This window comes from Homarus americanus, unplaced genomic scaffold (assembly GCF_018991925.1).
Source record: "Homarus americanus isolate GMGI-L3 unplaced genomic scaffold, GMGI_Hamer_2.0 scaffold6317, whole genome shotgun sequence".
Taxonomy (NCBI): domain Eukaryota; kingdom Metazoa; phylum Arthropoda; class Malacostraca; order Decapoda; family Nephropidae; genus Homarus; species Homarus americanus.
Window position 1 is genome coordinate 3,467,510 of NW_024730668.1, and position 20,621 is coordinate 3,488,130.

The following is a 20,621-nucleotide window of genomic DNA, read 5'->3' on the forward strand; positions in this document are numbered from 1 at the left end:
CACCTGAACTTTAGGCACCCCAGGGGACCACCTGAACTTTAGGCACCCCAGGTGTAAGGGCAGAAACGATCCTCCGGCTAGTTACCGCTGCTAACTCGCTCGTTTGCTGGTGCATACGACACTTGGGGTGGTTGGACGGAGGTGATAACGGCAGCGACCATCTCCGCCACTTGCAGATTCAACCCAGCCGCCATACCGTCAGTATTCAGCTACCCTGCTGTCCGTCAAATTTGGCTGTGATCTCATCATAGGTCCTGGACTCGTGGGCTGTGTTCCCAGACCTTCACCTATCAACTGCCAACTCTCTGGTCATCTACCACTACCGCATACCACGACCATCAGTTCATCACATTCCGTCGGTGCCCCGGTGTTCTCCTGCCTTTTCAAGACGTTGCTGAGTGTAGAGCGAAGTGGACGCTTCCCTGCCCTGAGTGTGCATCACCGTTAATATGTATTATGATGATCGACATGATCGTTTGTGACCAGAAAGAAGTAAAAAGAAATGCATAGAAATTATCACCATTAGGCAATTATCCACAAACACTCAACGTTTACACATACACGCTAAGTACTCAGGACAATACCCAAACACACGTGTTGCTAGAGACACGCACACCAACACTCGTCCTTTGTTATTTTAGTCAACCACACACCATATAACGTCCAAGTGCAATTTATACTCTGTTGTATTAGAAGATATTAAAGTCCCCTGTATGTACGGTACGTGCTAACACACACGAGGGCCTCACGACAACAACAAGAGCTACAGCGTCTCACCTTCAGGAACAGAGTCGATGGCAGGGGAGACGTGCTTAACCTTGAGCTTGGTGGGGCTGGCGGCTACTAAGGCGGCCCCCAGCAGCAGTAGGAGACACGTCGCCTTCAGGTAGGTGGTGGTGGCCATCATGTCACGAGAGAACTGATGGTCTCGTTCACTGTCAGCTTTTATAGCGTGTGATGACCTCCCCAACACACACACACACACACATCTTCAGCCAACAAATAAACGTAATATAGAAAGTAATAAATGTGAAAGATTCTTAACAAACGATAATATTCTTATATAAAGATTCCCCTTTTTACATTATTCATCGCAATTATGAAAGGAATGTTGCTTTTTATTTAATATTCCAACAAAAAAAATCATTAAAATTTCCCAAAACGTTGTTTTTTTAATTATAGGAGGACCACACCCTAGGTCAGGTCAATCCAGGGGACGCGTACATCAGGTCAAAGGTCAACCAGTGGTGAATTCTCCAGGATTTCGAGTTAATGTTTGTTGAGTGTTTTTTTCTGTTTTATTACTTGGTTATTGTGGAATTTAAACATCATAATTATACTGTAAGAATTGTTTTGATTTCTTCTTGTATTAATATATTTTTATTATTAATACTGTATTATTAGTATTTTTTTAGTAGTAGTAGTTGTATTAGCTTTATTATTATTATATCAGTATCTTTTTTCTTGCCTTTTTATCTTATTCTTACTTTTTCCTATAATCCCTTTTTCCTATTCTATTTTTCTTCTCCTATAACAAACACACACAAGTATATATCTCCTCTGACACAAACACACACACACACACACACACAAACAAACAATCTTACTCCCATCTAAATTATTTACGACTCAGTGACAAGTGTGTGTGTTTGTGTGTTCCATAGATTTTTTTTAGAGGATACACAGCGATTAATAATTTATTAAGGGGAAGATAAATATAAAATTCTCATCAATAATTGTATTCAAGGAAAAAATTAAGTTCGGTGATTTTTGTAAGTGAATAATTATTATTTAAATAACACAGGTAATAAAGGCATAGTAATTGGGTCTTGCTTACATGTCGATAGAAAAATAGAAACAAAATCATGAAATTGTCTCATTTCATCCATAGTAGCGTCTAGGAGAGGTCTGGCAGATACGGCAAATATGTAGCAGGCGACGGAGATGGCAGACGGTAGGCCTTTGTGTTACCCTTATCCATTATGTAAGTGAGGAAGAGAGGGAGTAAGGTAGGCCCCTGGGTTGTATGGGTTATTAGACACATGTAGTATTGGATGGGAGTGGATGTAAGGTGGTCTGTAGTGGTTATGATTAGCTATTGGAATGCCGAAATTATTCCCGTGGTGATTTTGATGGTGTTGACGTCCTGTGGATTCTGCTGTGGAAGAGAGACAGAGAGGATGAAGATGTGTGTGTAAAAAAAACGGCGTCGCAGCTGTGGTATAAACTTGATGTGCACTTTCAACATTATTTTCATACACGTAAAAATTCTTAACACATATTCTTAACACACAAAAGTTAACAAATCTACATCTGTCTATCTATCTATCTGTGTGACAATGACTCCACTGCTTTACCGTCATGGGTCTCGTTGCAAATAAATTCTGTTTCTTGTGGCTCAGAGAAAGACTCACAAAATGCCAAGAATGATTTTCCAACAGTCAAGAGAACTAATAACTTGGAAGTGAGACTCGTAGACGTCACAGATCAGCAAAATTACTGAGTCTCACCCTTCCTATGTACGTTTTCTTTAATTCAAGGGATCCCTGACTCCGCTTAACTGAACTTGACTTTCTGATAAGGAGAAATTAGGCAAAGACTAATTTTCTCTCTATTATACCTATATTTTGATCGCCTATTAATAAAAAAAGTGGTGAATAGTTGGATTAACTTCTGGTGTGCGTGTGTGCTTTGACATGTTCAGGTAACCACACCTAAATGAGTGGGCACGGGGGTGGAGGAGACTGCAGTGGGAGCGGGTCAACAAAACAAAGTGAAAGACTACAGGGAAATAGTGTTAGGAATGATGACAAAACTAAATTAGACAGGGCGTTAAAACCTAAACGCGGTAAAGGGAGGACTCAGAACACGACTAACTTAAATGTCTACTACGTGAACAGTAGAAGTATGAGAAACAAAATGGATGATATTAGGGCCTTGGTATACACCGAAAAAATTGATATAATAGCATTCACTGAAACATGGATCAACCTAGACACACGTGAGTTACCAGTCGAATACCAAATTGCGGGTTACAAATTGTTCCATACCGATAGGCAGACCAGGAAAGGAGGCGGAGTAGCAATCTATGTCAGGGATAACCTGAAGTGTGAAATAAATAAGGAAATAAAAACGGAGCGGAGTACAGAAACAATTTGGATAGAATTAATAGACGGTAGGGAAAAATTAATCACAGGAGTAATATATAGACCCCCCAATCTTGATAGAGTCAATGAGCGACTTATCTGGGATGAAATGCTCAAGGCTTCCATACACAACAAAGTCTGTATAGTAGGCGACTTTAACCTTGGCCAAATAGATTGGACTGACCTTACAGGTAACTCAGAATCAGAGGATTTTCTCGAAACGATCCAGGACTGTTTCCTAAGTCAACATATAACCGAACCCACCCGGGGTGATAATATACTCGATTTAGTTCCGTCGAACAGAGAAAACCTCATTAGCAATGTCGAGTTAGGGAACGAACTTGCAAACAGCGACCACAAAGAAATTAGATTCCAGTTAGATTTTCAGGACAGACATAAGGAAAATTCCACAAAAGTCCCACATTTCAGAAGGGGAACTTTGATAGTTTGAAGAGGCAGCTGAAGGAAAGGGTGTCGCGCCTGAGGGAACCTGACAGTTGACACGGGCCTAATAACGAGATCTGAGATTGTCGAGTTCCACGACAATTTAAATAATGAGTTACTTAATGCACAAAGGCAGAACATACCACACAAAAAACTCAGATCAGACAACAATGACCCTAAGTGGATAAATAATTATTTAAAGACAATTATTGACCAAAGGAAGGCTATAGGTAGAAGGATGAATCGTGGAGAAATTTACCTCCGGGATTATTATAAGGTATTGGCAAGTAGGGTTAAGTCTGAGATAAGGAGAGCTAAGGGGAACAATGAAGTGAAGATAGCAAGGGAGGCAAAGACAAACCCCAATGGATTCTACCAAATGTATCAAACTAAAACACAAGAAAAGATTGGACCAATACCATCAGATACCGGCAAGCTAACTGCTAACGACGGAGAAATGAGCAATAATCTGAACAAATATTTTCAACAGTTTTCACCACAGAAAATTTAAACATGATACCCGAGGCACCGACTATATTCAGAGATAGTGAAGAAAACAAATTAAGAGACGTAGAGCGAGGGGCGACCTGATAGAGGTGTATAAATGGAAGTCAGGGCTAAACAAAGGGGACATTACAAAGGTACTCAAACTCCAACCAGGAGTGAACTCGTAACAATGGTTTCAAATTAGACAAATTTAGATTTAGGCGCGAAATAGGTAAACACGGGTTTGGAAACAGAGTAGTAGATGAATGGAACAAGTTACCAAATATCATCATTAACTTGAATATGCTGGATAGCTTCAAACATAGGTTGGATGCTTATATGAACAATAGGGGTTGGGTGTAAACGGGATTGCCCAGTATGGCCCAATAGGCCCGGTGCAGTTTCCTCCATTCTTATGTTCTTATCTTAAGTTCATACAAGGATAACTACAACGACTCACCTACGGGATAACCAACGAAGAGGACCATGCGGGAGAGCTCGCTGTGGTCTTCTTCGTCCTCGAACTCCTCGCTGTGTTTTTCTTCCTCGGATTCCTCGCTGTGATCTTCTTCAGAGTCCTCGAGGTCGTCGTTTTCGGAACGGTCGTCCACGGGGTCCTCGTGTTCAGGTTCTTTGTTTTGGTCTTCTTCGTCCTCGGGTTCCTCGCTGTGGTCGTCTTCAGAGTCCTTGAGGTGGCCGTCTTGGGGTTCCTCGTACTGGTCTTCTTCTTCAGGGGCCTGACTTTGTTCGTCCTTGTGGTCCGTGTTGAAAAACTGATCTTCCGGAGCCTTATAAGACTCCTCGACAGCTTCCTCGGGAATATTAGTAACCCTGACAGCTTCCTCACTCACTTCTGTCTCCCCTACAGTCTCTGTATTCTCGTCTTCAGGAGTATTGCGGAAGGTGCCATGACCGTCAAATTGTTTAGGCTCCATTAAGTTATGGAAACTCCTGGCGGAGGATGAGTAGCTGTGAGAAGAAGGAGCAGATGCCACAAGGGCGGCCCCCATGAGGAGCAACAAGCAGGACCAGGAAGTGGTGATGAAAGCCATGGTCCTGGGAGGTGAAGTGCTGCTCCTATGTCGCCATCGCTACTTATATGCTCCCCCTCACCTCGCACCCCCAACTACTCCTTCCTCCCTTCCTTCCACCCCTCCCCCCACCTTATAGCCATCCTTTTCTTTTTTTCCCTCCTCCCCTGTCGTCCCCATCCATCACTCCATCCTCCCCTTTCTCGTCCTCATTAGTCCCCACCGCAAGATCCCACCTGTTGAGTTGTACTTATTATTGTTACTTTGTATTTTATTATTATTATTAATATTATTACCCGAGGGACAGATGATAGATTATGTGTTTAGCTACACTATCTTCTGTATACTACATCCACTACACTATCTTCAACACTATATCCACCACACTATCTTTTACACTATCATCTACACTATATACACATCATCATTCTTCGCCGGTTTTAAATACTCCTTCAGAAAATATCCATACCCTGTGCTTTATGGGCGGGGTTACACGTTTCCGAAATTCAACTCTCTACCATGAAAACTTAAACTGGAAATCGCAAACAAACTTAAAAGCAAGCAAAGAAACACACAGACGCCATATATCGAGGGTTATTGCATGACGTCATAGGTAAACAAACAGGTTAAGTCTCAGCTCGATGCTTCATTCCACAAGTGAATCCGTACACGATTCTTAATGTGTATGTGTCTTGTTAAATAGCTATCTTGCCTTTCATTCAATTAATTTGTAGTATTTAGTATTAAGAACAAAAAATACACATGCGTTTGGTTTAGATTATGAGATGAAATTGAAATAATTACCAAAAGTGTCGTGTAGGAGTGATCTTTTGTGTAAAACCTGGAATTCATTTCTCTCAAGGTGGCTGGAGTATTTATGCACATTTTAAACAGACAAAACCATTCAACAAAACCTCTAACCAAATCTGTCTAATCCAGTTTAAGGAACGAATAATCTAAGTAGTTAATTTGAGTTAAATTTAGCTGATTAGAGTACTGTATCTTATTTTGTAAAGATAGTTTGTCCGATGTTCGCTTAAACTTGAATCGTATGTGTCCTGAGTGTCTCCTCTGTGTTATGTGTCCTGAGTGTCTCCTCTGTGTTATGTGTTCTGGACCACGAGATATACGAACCTATTGTGTTTATGTGTAAATATAATTATCATATGTGGACACCAGAGATAATTAATGCAATGTGGTTTACTACGTCTGAGGTGCACCGTCCCGTAACTGTATTGAATATTATTATTATTATTATAATTAGTAGTAGTCGTAGTAGTATAATTATTATTATTATTATTTTTATTATTATTGTTATTATTTGTGTGTGTGTGTGTGTGTGTGGCGACCGCAGTAGCTCCATGCGAAATATAAATAGATTAGTCACTCATTAACTATACAGTAAATAACCCAATTGCGGGATGGTCACAAACACCTGGTGAAGAGGTCAGGGGGACGCTGTGAATCAGGTCAAAGGTCAACAACACCTGGCCTATGTCACTCCAGCACTGGACTATATTTATCACCGTTAATTCTTCAATTTGATGATGAAAAAAAGTGAAGAATAAAAATAGAAACTGATAAAACACAGTTAAATAAAAGTGATATAAATAAAAAGCGTATTCTCAACGGTATACATTATAACTAACACTAACGTCATTAATCTTACAAGACCATTAATGTTGCTTCTGATATACACTGATGATGTTTCTTATCTGGTGTGTTTCCTCATCCTTGGTGACGAAGAAAAATAATTTACGAAACTTCGAAAATTTGTGACCAAACATTATAATTGTGGGGTTTTTGTGACTTAGGTCAAAACTTAATGTTGGCTGACCTATTGTGGTCCTAGTCTAGGGGAAGAGGTCTGTCTGTCTGTCTGTCTGTCTCGTAGGGACTAAAGTCTCTCCGAATTTAGGATGATTCCGGATTAAATGAAATTGTGCGAATGTTTTGTAATGCACCTTAGATATAACTGAATATAAATAACTAGGTCACATACACCACACACAGTGAAGGAGAGTGTGAGGACTAGTGATACAGCAGCCGAGTGGATTCAGCACTCACCTTCTGCTCTAAGGTCATTAGTTTGATACACGGGGCACTCCCAGTCCACTCAGCTGAGATATGGTTACCTAACGTTACAAATTGGGGAATTGAAGGCGGTCGAGTGCAGTGCCCGGCCAAGCTGCCTCCTTGTGTACTGAATCCACACTGTCCCTGACGGGTAGTCGTACTGATGGCACCCTCCTTCACCAATATAGGCGGGAGTAATGAAAATTGGTAATTTGTAGATTGAGAACCATATAAACAACACGCAGAATTGTGTGTGTTAGGGGGCCCGGACAAAAGCCCCCTAGGACAAAAGCCCCCTAGGACAAAAGCCCCGCAGTAAAAGTGCAAAATAGGACAGAAGCCCCCTGTTTTTATGTTAAAGAGAGGGTCATTAATAATATTAGAAATATATAGATTAAAATATGAAATTATTACAATTTAAATAATTAGAATATTATAACTTTAAATTTTGATATAGAACATTATTAAATAAATGGAAAAAAAACGACACATTTTACCTTCATGTTCATTCTGTATTTACTGGGGTGACCCGAGGGCCCAGTGAGGTCACTGAATGTCAGGGGAGTAATTACCCCAGTAGACAAAACGTGCGTCATTACAGATTTAATAAACATTCCTTGTATACTTCTTTATAACTATAACAGAATTCCCGAAGGTTAGATTCGGTTAGGTTAGGTTATGTTAGAGAAGTGGTCATAAGCTGTAAAAAAATAAAATAATTATTTTAAAAATTCATATTATTTCTCCTGGGGGACTTTTGTTCTAGGGGGCTTTTGTCCTAGGGGGCTTTTGTCCTAGGGGGCTTTTGTCCTACACTCGTGTGTTAGTACCTGCATATCCATGAATCTATCATTGTCTCTCATACTCAGAAAAACTGTAATTTTCCTTCCACTCAAACTTTATTTTTAGCTACAAAAACAAGTCATTATTATCGTTCCTCGTTTATCAAAGATTTTTAACTCAGGTCATTTCAGGTCAGAGAGGTCAAGGTGAGGAGCAAAGGGGAAGGAGGAGGAGAGAGGGGGTGTAGGGAGGGTTAAAGGGACAGAGAGAAAAATAAACAAAACAAGCCGGGAGGTGGAAGACCCCTTCATAATCGCTATAAAAGCTGGCAGCTGAGGAGGCAGGGTCATCAGTTCTCTCGTGACATGATGGCCACCACCACCTACCTGAAGACGACGTGTCTCCTACTGCTGCTGGGGGCCGCCCTCGTAGCTGCCAGCCCCACCAAGTTCAAAGTTAAGCACGTCTCCCCTGCCATCTACTCTGCTCCTAAAGGTGAGACGCTGTAGCTCTTGTTGTCGTGATGTCCTCGTGTGTGTTAGCACGTACCGTACCTACAGGGGACTTTAATATCTTCTAATACAACAGAGTATAAATTACTCTGTACCACAAGGTGAGACGCTGTTGCTTTTGTTTTTGTGAGGGTATTAAAATTCACTATCACTTATTATACATCTTAGTGTAAACGCAATCAGTTTGTATAAAAGTGTGCGTGTGTATGTGTGTGTGTGTGTGAGTGAGGTTTTTTATGTATGTAAATCATCGTGAGTCATTTCTCTACCAGACGTTATTATCCTGAAGTAATGTCTTCTCTTGTTTCTCCCACAGAGCCGCATGTGTCGCTGCACTTGACAAAAAAAGGGTCACTTCGTCCCTCACATGGGCATAGTTATGGGCACAGTTCTGGGCACGGCTTCCTACATCAACCCGCATATATTTACCAACCAGCTTATTCTGTCTACAAATACGAACCTCACCATTCCTTCCATAGTCCAGTGGTCAGGTATCCCTATGGCAGCCATGGGTAGTAAATCGAGACAAACATGAAGGGTCCTCTACGTCAATGCTTATATACATCTTCGGAAAATGTTCCAGCAAAGGTATCAATATCATGAGGCTGACCCATCAAGGCAACGTTGATCTCCCAGGGTGTAGTAAACCGGACAGCATCCTGGCGCAGGAATTGGAGAGGTCCTCGGGTTCATATCCGGACCGAAGACCGTCGCTGATGATCATCTTGAGCACGGAGGACCTCGCCAGAAGTCGTCGACGCCTCTTGGCTGCTGGAATAAATTTTCAAGACGCATCACTATTTTTATAACAGTGGTCTTCTTTAGCTTGACGAGTTGTAATGTTTTCATAATAAATTACTTTAGAGTTTGTGTCTTGTTTCATCTGTATCTTACCTCTTTTATTACTCTTTAAATATATTGTTCTCAAATAATCTATAGAGATTATTTTTTATAGAGAGCATTTCACATAAGAACACAAGGAGTCTGCATGGGCCGGTTGGCCTGTGCATGGCAGCTCCTGTTTCTGTATGAAACACCTCACCCCGCCAGGATTCGAACCCACAGTCCACGACTGTGACCAGGAAACGCTACCTCTAGACCACCAAGATACAAAAGCGGTCCTAGACTCTGTTATATTTCACACAAAGCCTGGTCTAGGACTGCTTTTGTATCCTGGTGGTCTAGGGGCAGCGTTCCCCGGTCACAGTCGTGGGCCGTGGGTTCGAATCCTGGCGGGGTGAGGGGTTGACTATATGTAGAAATCCGCGTGCTTTATTGGGCTAATGAAATATATACAGTGCATATATATATATATATATATATATATATATATATATATATATATATATATATATATATATATATATATATATATATATATATATATATATATATATATTTATATATATATATTTATATATTTATTTATTTATTTATTTATTTATTTACACGGACGCACACATACACGTCCGTGCTTACTTTCATCTATGCATGTGTGCATATGTGTATGTTTGTGCCCGTGTATGTGGGTGACCGTTCCTGTCTAATGTTTGAATTTTCTGGAGATTTTCATGTTTCTTTTGTATCATTATCCTTTTATCTGTCTATCACCTCCTTCTTTGTGTCCATATATATCATACAGTAAGGTGAATAGGAAGTCTTGTGGGCAGTAAAACGAGAAGGAGTCCGAGGGGAGGGCGCAACAGGGCAAGGGGAAACAGGGAGAAGGGGGCAAGGTGAAGGAGGGGGAAAGAAGGAAAAAGGAAAAGAAGGGAAAGGGAGGAAACAGGAGGAATGGAGGATGCAAAGGATGGAAAGAAAGAAAGCACACGGAAAGGAGAGAAAATAGGAGAAAGGGTGAAGGAATGGAAACATGGGGAACAGAAGGAAGAAAGAGGAAGGGGGAAATGGAACAAGAGGGGGCACTCAATAGAACTTATTTCACTTTATCCATCATTATTTTTTTTTACCTTTGACCTTTGATGACCTCGGGTAAATTACTCTTAATCAGAGGGTAATTTTGGAGTATATAATTAACATGATGATAGTCATTAACCACATATTAATATAAAGAATCTTCATTAACTATTTATAACTTGACCTGATATGTCCCCAGGTAATGAGGTTAATTCGTGGGGGTAATTTTCAGGTAAATTACAATGGTGAGGGTCATTATCCTCAGGTGATTTTTGCTCATGAGTTTTTCCTATTCCGTTATGGTCGTTTTGACTGGTACGTCATCTTGGTTGACGTCTCAATCATTTGTTTTGGAGAGTGGTCAGTTTCCCTCAGTTCGTTAAGAGAGAGAGAGAGAGAGAGAGAGTGATAAACAAGAAAAAATCTATGTAAGTAATAATGATCTTACACAGTCAAGAGGTTATTTTATCTTTGTGTTAATTCATAGTTTTATTGTTCTTAAGTCCGCATACAGAAACAATCCTAACTGATGATGATTGATAAATAATCACTAAATGTTAACTGATAAAGGTTACAGGATAAAACGAATATCGGTAAGTGATCTTTATTGTAATACAGTGAATAAATTAAAGTGTAAAATCTTCAAGAAAAACAAAAATTAGTCTATTTTCTGTGTGTATAATATGAGGTCTTATGCTAAAGTACATTGATTGTGAATATAACTCGTGTACTGATATCATTTTAGAGTCTGCACCTGTACACGTATTGGTACCTGTATCTGTACACTTTCACAAAGGGCTGTACTGTCTCTCTTTCTGAATCAGTGAAAATTAAATGACAAAATTATCTTGCTTCGTGTACTCGGTGACGATCTCTCCGACGACATCTGCAGCGTCTTCTATGCTCAAGATATCCCTCGGATAACGTCCTCTTCTTCAGCAGCAGCACGCTAGGGGGCCTCCTTTTCTGCCTGCATCAGGTGTCGGGATGCCTTACTGCTCCTTGGGAGGCTGTGTTGGGTAGGTCAGGGAAAGGAATTTATGTCAAGAGTTTAGTTTCTTCGGAGTAGGATATCACGACCAGAGGCTCACCTTAGGCAGGTCAGACGTCACCTCATCGCCTTAAAAGTTACAAGACAGTTCTCGTATTCATTCAGGTTATCCACAAGAGAGAAGTTGATGTGTGTTATGCCATCTGACTTCTGGAGGCCCTGTTGGATTGGCAATTTGTGTGGAGGATTTGTACGTGCATTGAGGCAGGTGAGGCTGGAAATCTTTTCATGTTTTTCGGGTTTGCTCCTTGGTACCAGAATGATATTTAGGAAAGAAAATGTGTGGGCGAATATTAGTGACAGGTACAGAATCTTATTAAGCCTTAGCCAGAATGTGAGTGTGAATGAATATGAGGAAGAGGTTCAACCTGATAGATGAGCCCTAGGACTGGGTAGTCCTGGACGATGGGGATATTTTCTAGACCTGTCCCTAGCGGCAATATCGCGTCTGTGGGAGAGACAAGAAAAATTAGATCATACATAGTTGGATTAATTTACAGTGACACGAATATCAAGTGTGTAAAACGAACACCTGCACACAGAAACTTCCTTATCACAAGCAAAGCTTTTTCGTTCACTGGCACTATCGTACTTGTACACATATGGAGACGTTGCTAGAAGACATGAGAAGTGTAATGTTGAAACAAAAGGACATAGAAAGAGACCAAGAAGCAAGAAGGGTAGATTGTAATAGTGGACGGCTGCTTTGAAGGAGAGAGAAGCCACACAGTCGACGGCCCCGATACATAGAACGAATGATTGATAGATTGAAACAGTTTATTTAGCCAGAAGAACACAGATACAGGGTGGATAATCTATCTATCTATATAAAACAAAGAAGTATGTCTGTTTGTTTGTGTGTGTGTTTTTTTGTTTGTGTGTCCGCACGAGAATCTCGGAAACTACTTTACCGATCTGTAGTGATGATGGATGGTGTTATATGTAGTGATGATGGATGGTGTTATATGTAGTGATGATGGATGTTGTTATATGTAGTGATGATGGATGGTGTTATATGTAGTGATGATGAATGTTGTTATATGTAGTGAAGATGGGTGGTGTTATGTGTAGTGATGATGGATGGTGTTATATGTAGTGATGATGGATGTTGTTATATGTAGTGATGATGGATGGTGTTATATGTAGTGATGATGGATGGTGTTATATGTAGTGATGATGGATGTTGTTATATGTAGTGATGATGGATGGTGTTATATGTAGTGATGATGGATGGTGCTATATGTAGTGATGATGGATGGTGTTATATGTAGTGATGATGGATGGTGTTATATGTAGTGATGATGGATGGTGTTATATGTAGTGATGATGAATGTTGTTATATGTAGTGAAGATGGGTGGTGTTATGTGTAGTGATGATGGATGGTGTTATATGTAGTGATGATGGATGGTGTTATATGTAGTGGTGGAGGTCACGGTGGTAGTGACAGTAGTAGTGGTGGTGATGGTGATAGCGGCATGTTTGTGGTGATAGTGGTGGTGGTAGAGACTGGTTGATAGTACTGGTAATGATGGTGGTGGTAATGATGATGGTGGTGGTAGTGGTGGTAGTGATGATGGTGGGAGTGATGATGGTGGTAGCAGTGATGGTAGTGGTGGTGGTGCTATATGTAGTGATGATGGATGTTGTTATATGTAGTGATGATGGGTGGTGTTATATGTAGTGATGATGGATGGTGTTATATGTAGTGATGATGGATGGTGTTATATGTAGTGGTGATGGATGGTGTTATATGTACTGTAGTGATGACGGATGATGTTATATGTAGTGATGATGGGTGGTGTTATATGTAGCGATGATTAGACAATAAAATAATAACAGTTTAATGCTAAAAAAATATACTTTGCTGTACCGTTGTAGTGAAAAACATGGTGGAACTTACATACGCCGTTAATGAACTATTGATGGAAGAAGAAGTTTTGGGGACTGAACAGTGAGACAATGTGGAGCCTCCCGGAGGGTGGCGTCCTACCGTGGCCTAGCGAATGCGTTTCTGCTAGTAATAACTAAAACAAAATATGGTGACGGATCTGTGGGTTATTCTATTACTGTGTGTTGAAGAAATGTGTTTTCAAAATATTTATATCGTTTCGTTCTTAATCTCTCCTGTATACAGTAGCTTCCTGATATAATAATAATAATTATAAAATAAAGAATATATGATGGCAACATACTGCAGTTGTATTGTTTTATCTATTGTATTTAATTTGATTATTGCACCATACTGTAATTTTTGGTAGAGTATTGTAATGCATATATATTGCCTCATTCTGTATATAGTATATTGCATTGCATTTTCTGTATAATAACAGCCTGTAGCAGCGTGTGTACAGTACTGCACTAAACACAACAAGAACACTATCAGAGACTTGCCTGTGTGGTGATCCAGTGAGGGACGTCCGTGGTGATCTTGTGAGGGACGTCCGTGGTGATCTTGTGAGGGACGTTCATGGTGGTCTTGTGAGGGACGTCCATGGTGATCTTGTGAGGGACGTCCGTGTTGGTCCAGTGAGGGACGTCCGTGGTGATCTTGTGAGGGACGTTCATGGTGGTCTTGTGAGGGACGTCCATGGTGATCTTGTGAGGGACGTTCATGGTGGTCTTGTGAGGGACGTCCATGGTGATCTTGTGAGGACGTCGTGTTGGTCCAGTGAGGGACGTCCGTGGTGATCTGTGAGGACGTTCATGGTGGTCCAGTGAGGGCCGTCCGTGGTGATCTTGTGAGGACGTCCTTGGTGATCTTGTGAGGACGTTCATGGTGGTCCAGTGAGGGCCGTCCGTGGTGATCTTGTGAGGACGTCCTTGGTGATCTTGTGAGGACGTTCATGGTGGTCCAGTGAGGACGTCCGTGGTGATCTTGTGAGGACGTCCTTGGTGATCTTGTGAGGACGTTCATGTGGTCAGTGAGGGCCGTCCGTGGTGATCTTGAGGGACGTCCGTAGTGATCTTGTGAGGTACGTCCTTGGTGATCTTGTGAGGACGTTCATGGTGGTCCAGTGAGGGCCGTCCGTGGTGATCTAATTCTTCGTCGTGGTCTTGTGAGGGACGTCCGTGGTGATCTAATTCTTCGTCGTGGTCCAGTGAGGGCCGTCCGTGGTGATCTTGTGAGGTACGTCCTTGGTGATCTTGAGGGACGTTCATGGTGGTCCAGTGAGGGCCGTCCGTGGTGATCTAATTCTTCGTCGTGGTCAGTGAGGGCCGTCCGTGGTGATCATTCTTCGTCGTGGTCTTGTGAGGGACGTCCGTGGTGATCTAATTCTTCGTCGTGGTCCAGTGAGGGCCGTCCGTGGTGATCTTGTGAGGTACGTCCTTGGTGATCTTGCGAGGACGTTCATGGTGGTCCAGTGAGGGCCGTCCGTGGTGATCTAATTCTTCGTCGTGGTCTTGTGAGGGACGTCCGTGGTGATCTAATTCTTCGTCGTGGTCCAGTGAGGGCCGTCCGTGGTGATCTTGTGAGGTACGTCCTTGGTGATCTTGTGAGGGACGTTCATGGTGGTCCAGTGAGGGCCGTCCGTGGTGATCTAATTCTTCGTCGTGGTCCAGTGAGGGCCGTCCGTGGTGATCTTGTGAGGGACGTCCGTGGTGATCTTGTGAGGTACGTCCTTGGTGATCTTGTGAGGGAAGTCTCTGGTGGTCCAGTGAGGGACGGTCGTAGATATTATAATCCTCTGGGGAGGGTTTCGGAGGCTTGGAGGTTACGAGGACTACCCCCATCAGGAGCAAGAGGTAGGTTGCCCTCAGGAAGGTGGTAGTAGCGGCCATGATCGTCTCCAGAGCACTGATGATCCTAGGCCAGTGTCCATGGTTTTATAACCTCGGGTGTTTGTTGGCATCTCCTCCCCCCCCCCTCCTTCTCTGTCTCCTTTTTTTCTCTTTTCTACTATGTTCTTCCCTCTTCCTGTCGTCCACAACAATTTAAATAATGAGTTACTTGATACACAGAGGCACAACATACCATACATTAAACTCAGATCAGACAACAACGACCCTAAATGGATAAACAATTATTTAAAGAATATTATTGGACAAAGGAAGGATTTTGGTAGAAGAATAAATCGTGGTGAAGTTTACCTCCGAGATTATTATAAGGTATTGGCCGGTAGGGTTAAGACCGAGATAAGAAAAGTAAAGAGGAATAATGAACTGAAGGTAGCAAGGTAGGCGAAGTCAAACCCCAAGGGATTCTTTCAAATGTATCAAACTAAAACAAGAGAAAAGATTGGACCAATACAGTCAGATACCGGCGAGCTAACTGATAACGACGGAGAAATGAGCAATAATCTGAATACAAATTTTTCAACAGTTTTCACCACCGAAAATTTGAACATGATACCCGAGGCACCGACTATATACAGAGATAGTGAAGAAAATAGATTAAGCGAGATAGTAGTGTCTGACAACGACGTTAGTAAGCAAATAAAAAACTATAGCCTAATAAGTCACCAGGTCCTGATGAGATATTTGCCAGAGTATTAAAGGAATGTAAGGAAGAGCTTGGTATGCCTTTTGCAAAATTGTTTAACATGTCCTTAAAAACGGGTGTAGTACCAGAATCCTGGAGGATAGCGAATGTAATACCGATTTTCAAGAAGGGAGAGAGATCACTATCCTCTAACTACCATCCGATCAGCTTAACATCAATTGCAGGCAAATTACCGGAAGCAGTAATTTCAAACTATATTCGAAACCACATGGAGAAGCACAAGTTGATCACTGATTCCCAACAAGGCTTCACAAGCAGTATGGGGAGGATCATCGTGTCTCCGTCAGGGGGTCCTGGAGTGGTGGTCCAGCAGGCGTCACGGAAGCGTTGTGTGTGGTGACATCTTAGGAGGTAGTGGATGAGGGTGCGGCTGTCGGGTCTTCTACATAATGCACAAGAGCGTTGCTCAGGGGATGCGGGGATACCAATCTCGTTAAAGCATCTTAATTTGCACTCCCTCGAGAGACGTAGAGTGAGGGGTGATATGATAGAGGTGTATAAATGGAAGTCAGGGCTAAACAAAGGGGACACTACAAAGGTACTTAAACTATCCAACCAGGAGCGAACTCGTAACAATGGTTACGAATACGATGGATGGATACGTTGGATGGATATATGAGCAATAGGGGTTGGTTGTAAATGGGACTGCCCAGTATGGGCCAATAGGCCCGCTGCAGTCTCCTCCATTCTCATGTTTTTATTTTCTTATGTTCCAATTTAACCTTCTTCCTTCTATTCTGTATCCTCCTCCTCCTCCTCCTCTTCTTCTCTGTCGTCCTCTGTACTTTTTCATCTTGTATTCCTCTTCTGCCTTCTCCATCTCCTCCTCTTTCTCCTACTACTTTGTCATCCTCCTTCTCGAATCCTCCTCCCCTGACCATTACTTTGCCCTATCTCAACCTAAAATGATCTGAGTTAAATTACGACAATCACGTGGGAAATCGTTTTTTTTTCTGTTTATTTGGAAATTAAATAGCAGAAAAAGACAGAAGGGACGAAAGAGATATATAAAGAAAGAGAAAGAGATAGAAAAAATATGAAAGAATGACAGAAAGGTATACAAGAAAACAAAAAGAGAGAGGTCAGGTCAAGTCATGACCTGAGTTCACCACCACCATCAACAGATAAGATGACCTGGGCCATCTGATCAAAGGTCACCAAATGAGTAAACAAACTTGACCTACCTTGGACCATTAGACCCGCTGTAGTTTCTTCCATTCTTATGTTTGCATGACACCAGGTCTCCAGTTCAGATGATAACATGTTAGCCTTATCATTTGGATCTTCACCTGACACTAGAAGGGAACTGTCAACAACATACAGCAGAATTTACAGTAACAAAGGAAGAGCAGTGGTCCTAGGATACTCCCTTGTGGGATTTCACAGGCAATCGACGAGGGTGTTAAGTTTTTACCATGTATATCTTTTACCAGTGTGTCGGAGGCTTTTTATAAGTCTAATACGGTCAACAAAATTAAGAAGAAAACCCAGAAATTCAAGACGTGGTTTGGGTCAAACGATGAGCAAGACAGGAGGATGTATGCAGGAGCCAGAAACCAAGCAAAGATAGAGTGTACAAGGGCTGAAAAGGAGTTCCAGAGGCTGGTTGCAAGCGAGGACAAGTCAAACCCAAAGGCGTTTTACCACTAAGCAAATTCGAAATTGAGAACGCGAGTAGGAGTATCAGACCTGAGGCTGGTGGATGGTAGTTACGCAAATTCTGACCAGGATAAAGCTGAGGCATTGAACAGCTTCTTTTCCTCGGTGTTCACAAGAGAGGATGCAACTAACCTTCCTGCGTTTGAGGACAGACGGTTCGACACAGCACTGACCCACATTGTGTTCACAGAAGAGGGTATTAGAAATAAACTGTCCAGGCTAAAGGTCCATAAGAGTCCCGGCCCTGACATGGTGCATCACAGAGTGCACCAGAGCTTACCGAGCCCCTGAAGATCCTGTTTTGTAAATGCCTGTATGAACAAATGGTCCCCAGTGAATGGAAAGTGGCTTATGTGAGTCCTATCTTCAAGAAGGGCGATCGTCACTCCATGAACAACCATAAACCGGTGAGCCTGACTAGCATATAATGTAAAGTACTTGAGAGTATTATCAGAGATGCCACAATGGAACATCTAATACGAAACAACCTTGTAAAGGATTGCCAACACGGTTTTATGCCGGGGCACTCCTGCTTAACACAATTGCTCAAGGTATTGAATATTTGGACCCATATTCTGGAACGGGGTGGTAATATCGACAATATTTACCTATATTTTGTCAAGGCTTTCGACAGTGTACCCCACGAAAGGCTGAAAATCAAACTGGAAGGGTACGGAATTCGGGGAAATGCCCTAGCATGGATAGAAGACATTCTACATGACCGCAAGCAGTGTGTGGTGATTAATGGCACGAAATCGTCGTCTGTACCTGTCACTAGTGGGGTACCACAGGGCAGTGTATTGGGCCCGCTGTTGTTTGTTTATTTCATAAATGACATGCCTGACGTTATACACTCCTCCATACAAATGTTTGCCGACGACGCCAAGTTATTTCGGGAAATTAAGAATCAAGCGGACTGAGAAGAGCTGCAGAAGGACCTCTGTGGGCTCCAGTAATGGTCGAAGAAATGGCTGCTGAGATTCAATGTCACGAAGTGTAAGAGGATGCACCTGGGGCGTACCAACAGTTAGGAGGCGTATCATATGCCCCAACGGGATGAAGAAATTGCACTAGTTGAGACTGTATGTGAGAAGGACCTAGGTGTGTATGTTGACAATGAGCTGAAGTTTTCGGGCCATTGCGAGAAGAAGGTAAATCAGGCAAATAAATTATTGGGTCTTATACGAAGGTCGTTCAGATATCTAGACGGTCCGTCCCTCGTAACGATCTTCAGAAGTGAAGTGCTTCCCCATCTGGAGTACTGTCACCCCAGCTGGTCCCCGAGATATGCTAGGGACTGTCAGTTGGTTGAAAATGTTCAAAGGAGGGCCACCAGACTGGTGCCTGCACTTCGGCACCTCAACTACCCTGAGAGATTGGAGCGCCTGAACTTGCCTAGCTTATACTACAGACGGGCAAGGGGTGATCTAGTTGAGGTGTATAAGCATCTCAGGGGGCACTAAGTCGAGTGTCCTTACTTGGAGCTGGCAGATGCTCGCCCCACAAGGGGTCACAGCTCAAGATTGAAGAAGCCGCAAGTCCAGAAAACTGTGAGGGCAAACTTTTTCAGAGTGAGAGTTGTGAACTCTTGGAACAATCTACCAGAAAGTCTTATGACGGCACCGAGTGTGACCTCCTTCAAGACAAGACTTGACCAACACTGGAGCGGGTTCAGGTACATTCAGGAGCCGGTGCATGCCCAGTATTTACCAATAGTGCTTGACAGAGACGTGACCGATCGCCCAGGCGGCTAGCAAGCCGATCAGTGGCGAAGAGGATAAAAGTAAAAATTACCATACTGTCTCTCTCTCTCTCTTGCTCAGAAAGGGCGGTCCTTGTCCACACCCATCCATTATCACTCATACATCTCTCCGCAACACTGTTAACCTGGTGCCTTACTCGAATTGAAATCCTTCCTTACTAGTTCCCTCTTGATTTAGTAGAGTTTTAAGTACATCGGAAGACTAAGACACCCCAGCTTACATCACATGATGATTAGACACCCAAAGTTAATCTAATCAAACCTAACCCAACCTAACTTCTTCAGGTAACGTTAGGGTGTTTAAATTAATCATCACTTGGATCACATCAACCCCCTCCCCCCCACACTATGTCTCAAGAGAAAGCAAAGTCGGGTTCTCTTAATAATTATTTTCATATGGCAACAATTACCTTTACATACAGTATATGTCAAATATTCATGTTTTTCTGAACGTTGACCCTAAAAAACTGGAACTAATTTCAAATTCCTATCTCTTTGTTGTTGACGTCTGACCTGACTAACAATGGATGCGTGACCTGAGTCAGGTGAACAGTATCACCGAGGTCAAACTTGCCTAGACTGACCTATATTTATTCATCTATTTTTATCCTCCGCTGGGTCAAGAAATAATACACGCCAATTATCAGTCCGTCTCTAACTAAGATTTCCTCAGTGGTGGTTCCATGAATAGCTTTGAATTTCTTGCGTGGTTACTGTTACACAATCGGGATCACACGAAGATTCTTCACTCCCCCTTTTGGTTCCATAAGTCACATAACGAATGTATTTACGGCATAAAAATACAACAAAAGCTTTATTAAAATTAAAATTAAACATAAGTTAATATGGTCAGTTAGGTTAGGTTAGGTTCTTTCCTCACACAGCCAAACTGTGGAATGCTCTGCCTTCTGTTTCCATACTCATACAATCTGCCTCACTTCAAAAAGCTGGTTTTCCTGCATCTTCGTCGTGTAAATTAATATAATCTTTTCATTTTATATTTTTAATTTATTTTTACTATTTTTCGCCCCCTGAGGCCCGTTGTGGGGTCGATGACTTGTTCTTATAAGCCTTCAACGAAACCCTTGTTCACGCCTATCTACTTAACCCAATATACTATGGTCCTCGGAGATTGCAATTAATATTTATGTAATGATTAGTGGAGATATAATAATTGCCTTAATTTCGTTTCTAGACCTACGTTAGTGCTTTCATACGGTCTATTAATCGATAAAATAAGATACAGCAGGTT

General features: G+C 42.0%; 1 protein-coding gene across 1 annotated transcript; it reads right to left on the bottom strand.

Annotated features, from left to right (window-relative positions):
- Positions 1-4,522: 4,522 nt before the first annotated feature.
- LOC121867266 (glutamic acid-rich protein-like) lies at positions 4,523-5,128 on the bottom strand. Its single transcript, XM_042367133.1, has one exon. It carries the CDS (start codon positions 5,126-5,128, stop codon positions 4,523-4,525), a length of 606 nt encoding a protein of 201 aa, XP_042223067.1.
- Positions 5,129-20,621: the final 15,493 nt, after the last annotated feature.

Bases quoted from the DNA above. Each gene is read 5' to 3' on its own strand.
- LOC121867266 (XM_042367133.1), bottom strand. From the start codon at position 5,128: ATGGCTTTCATCACCACTTCCTGGTCCTGCTTGTTGCTCCTCATGGGG.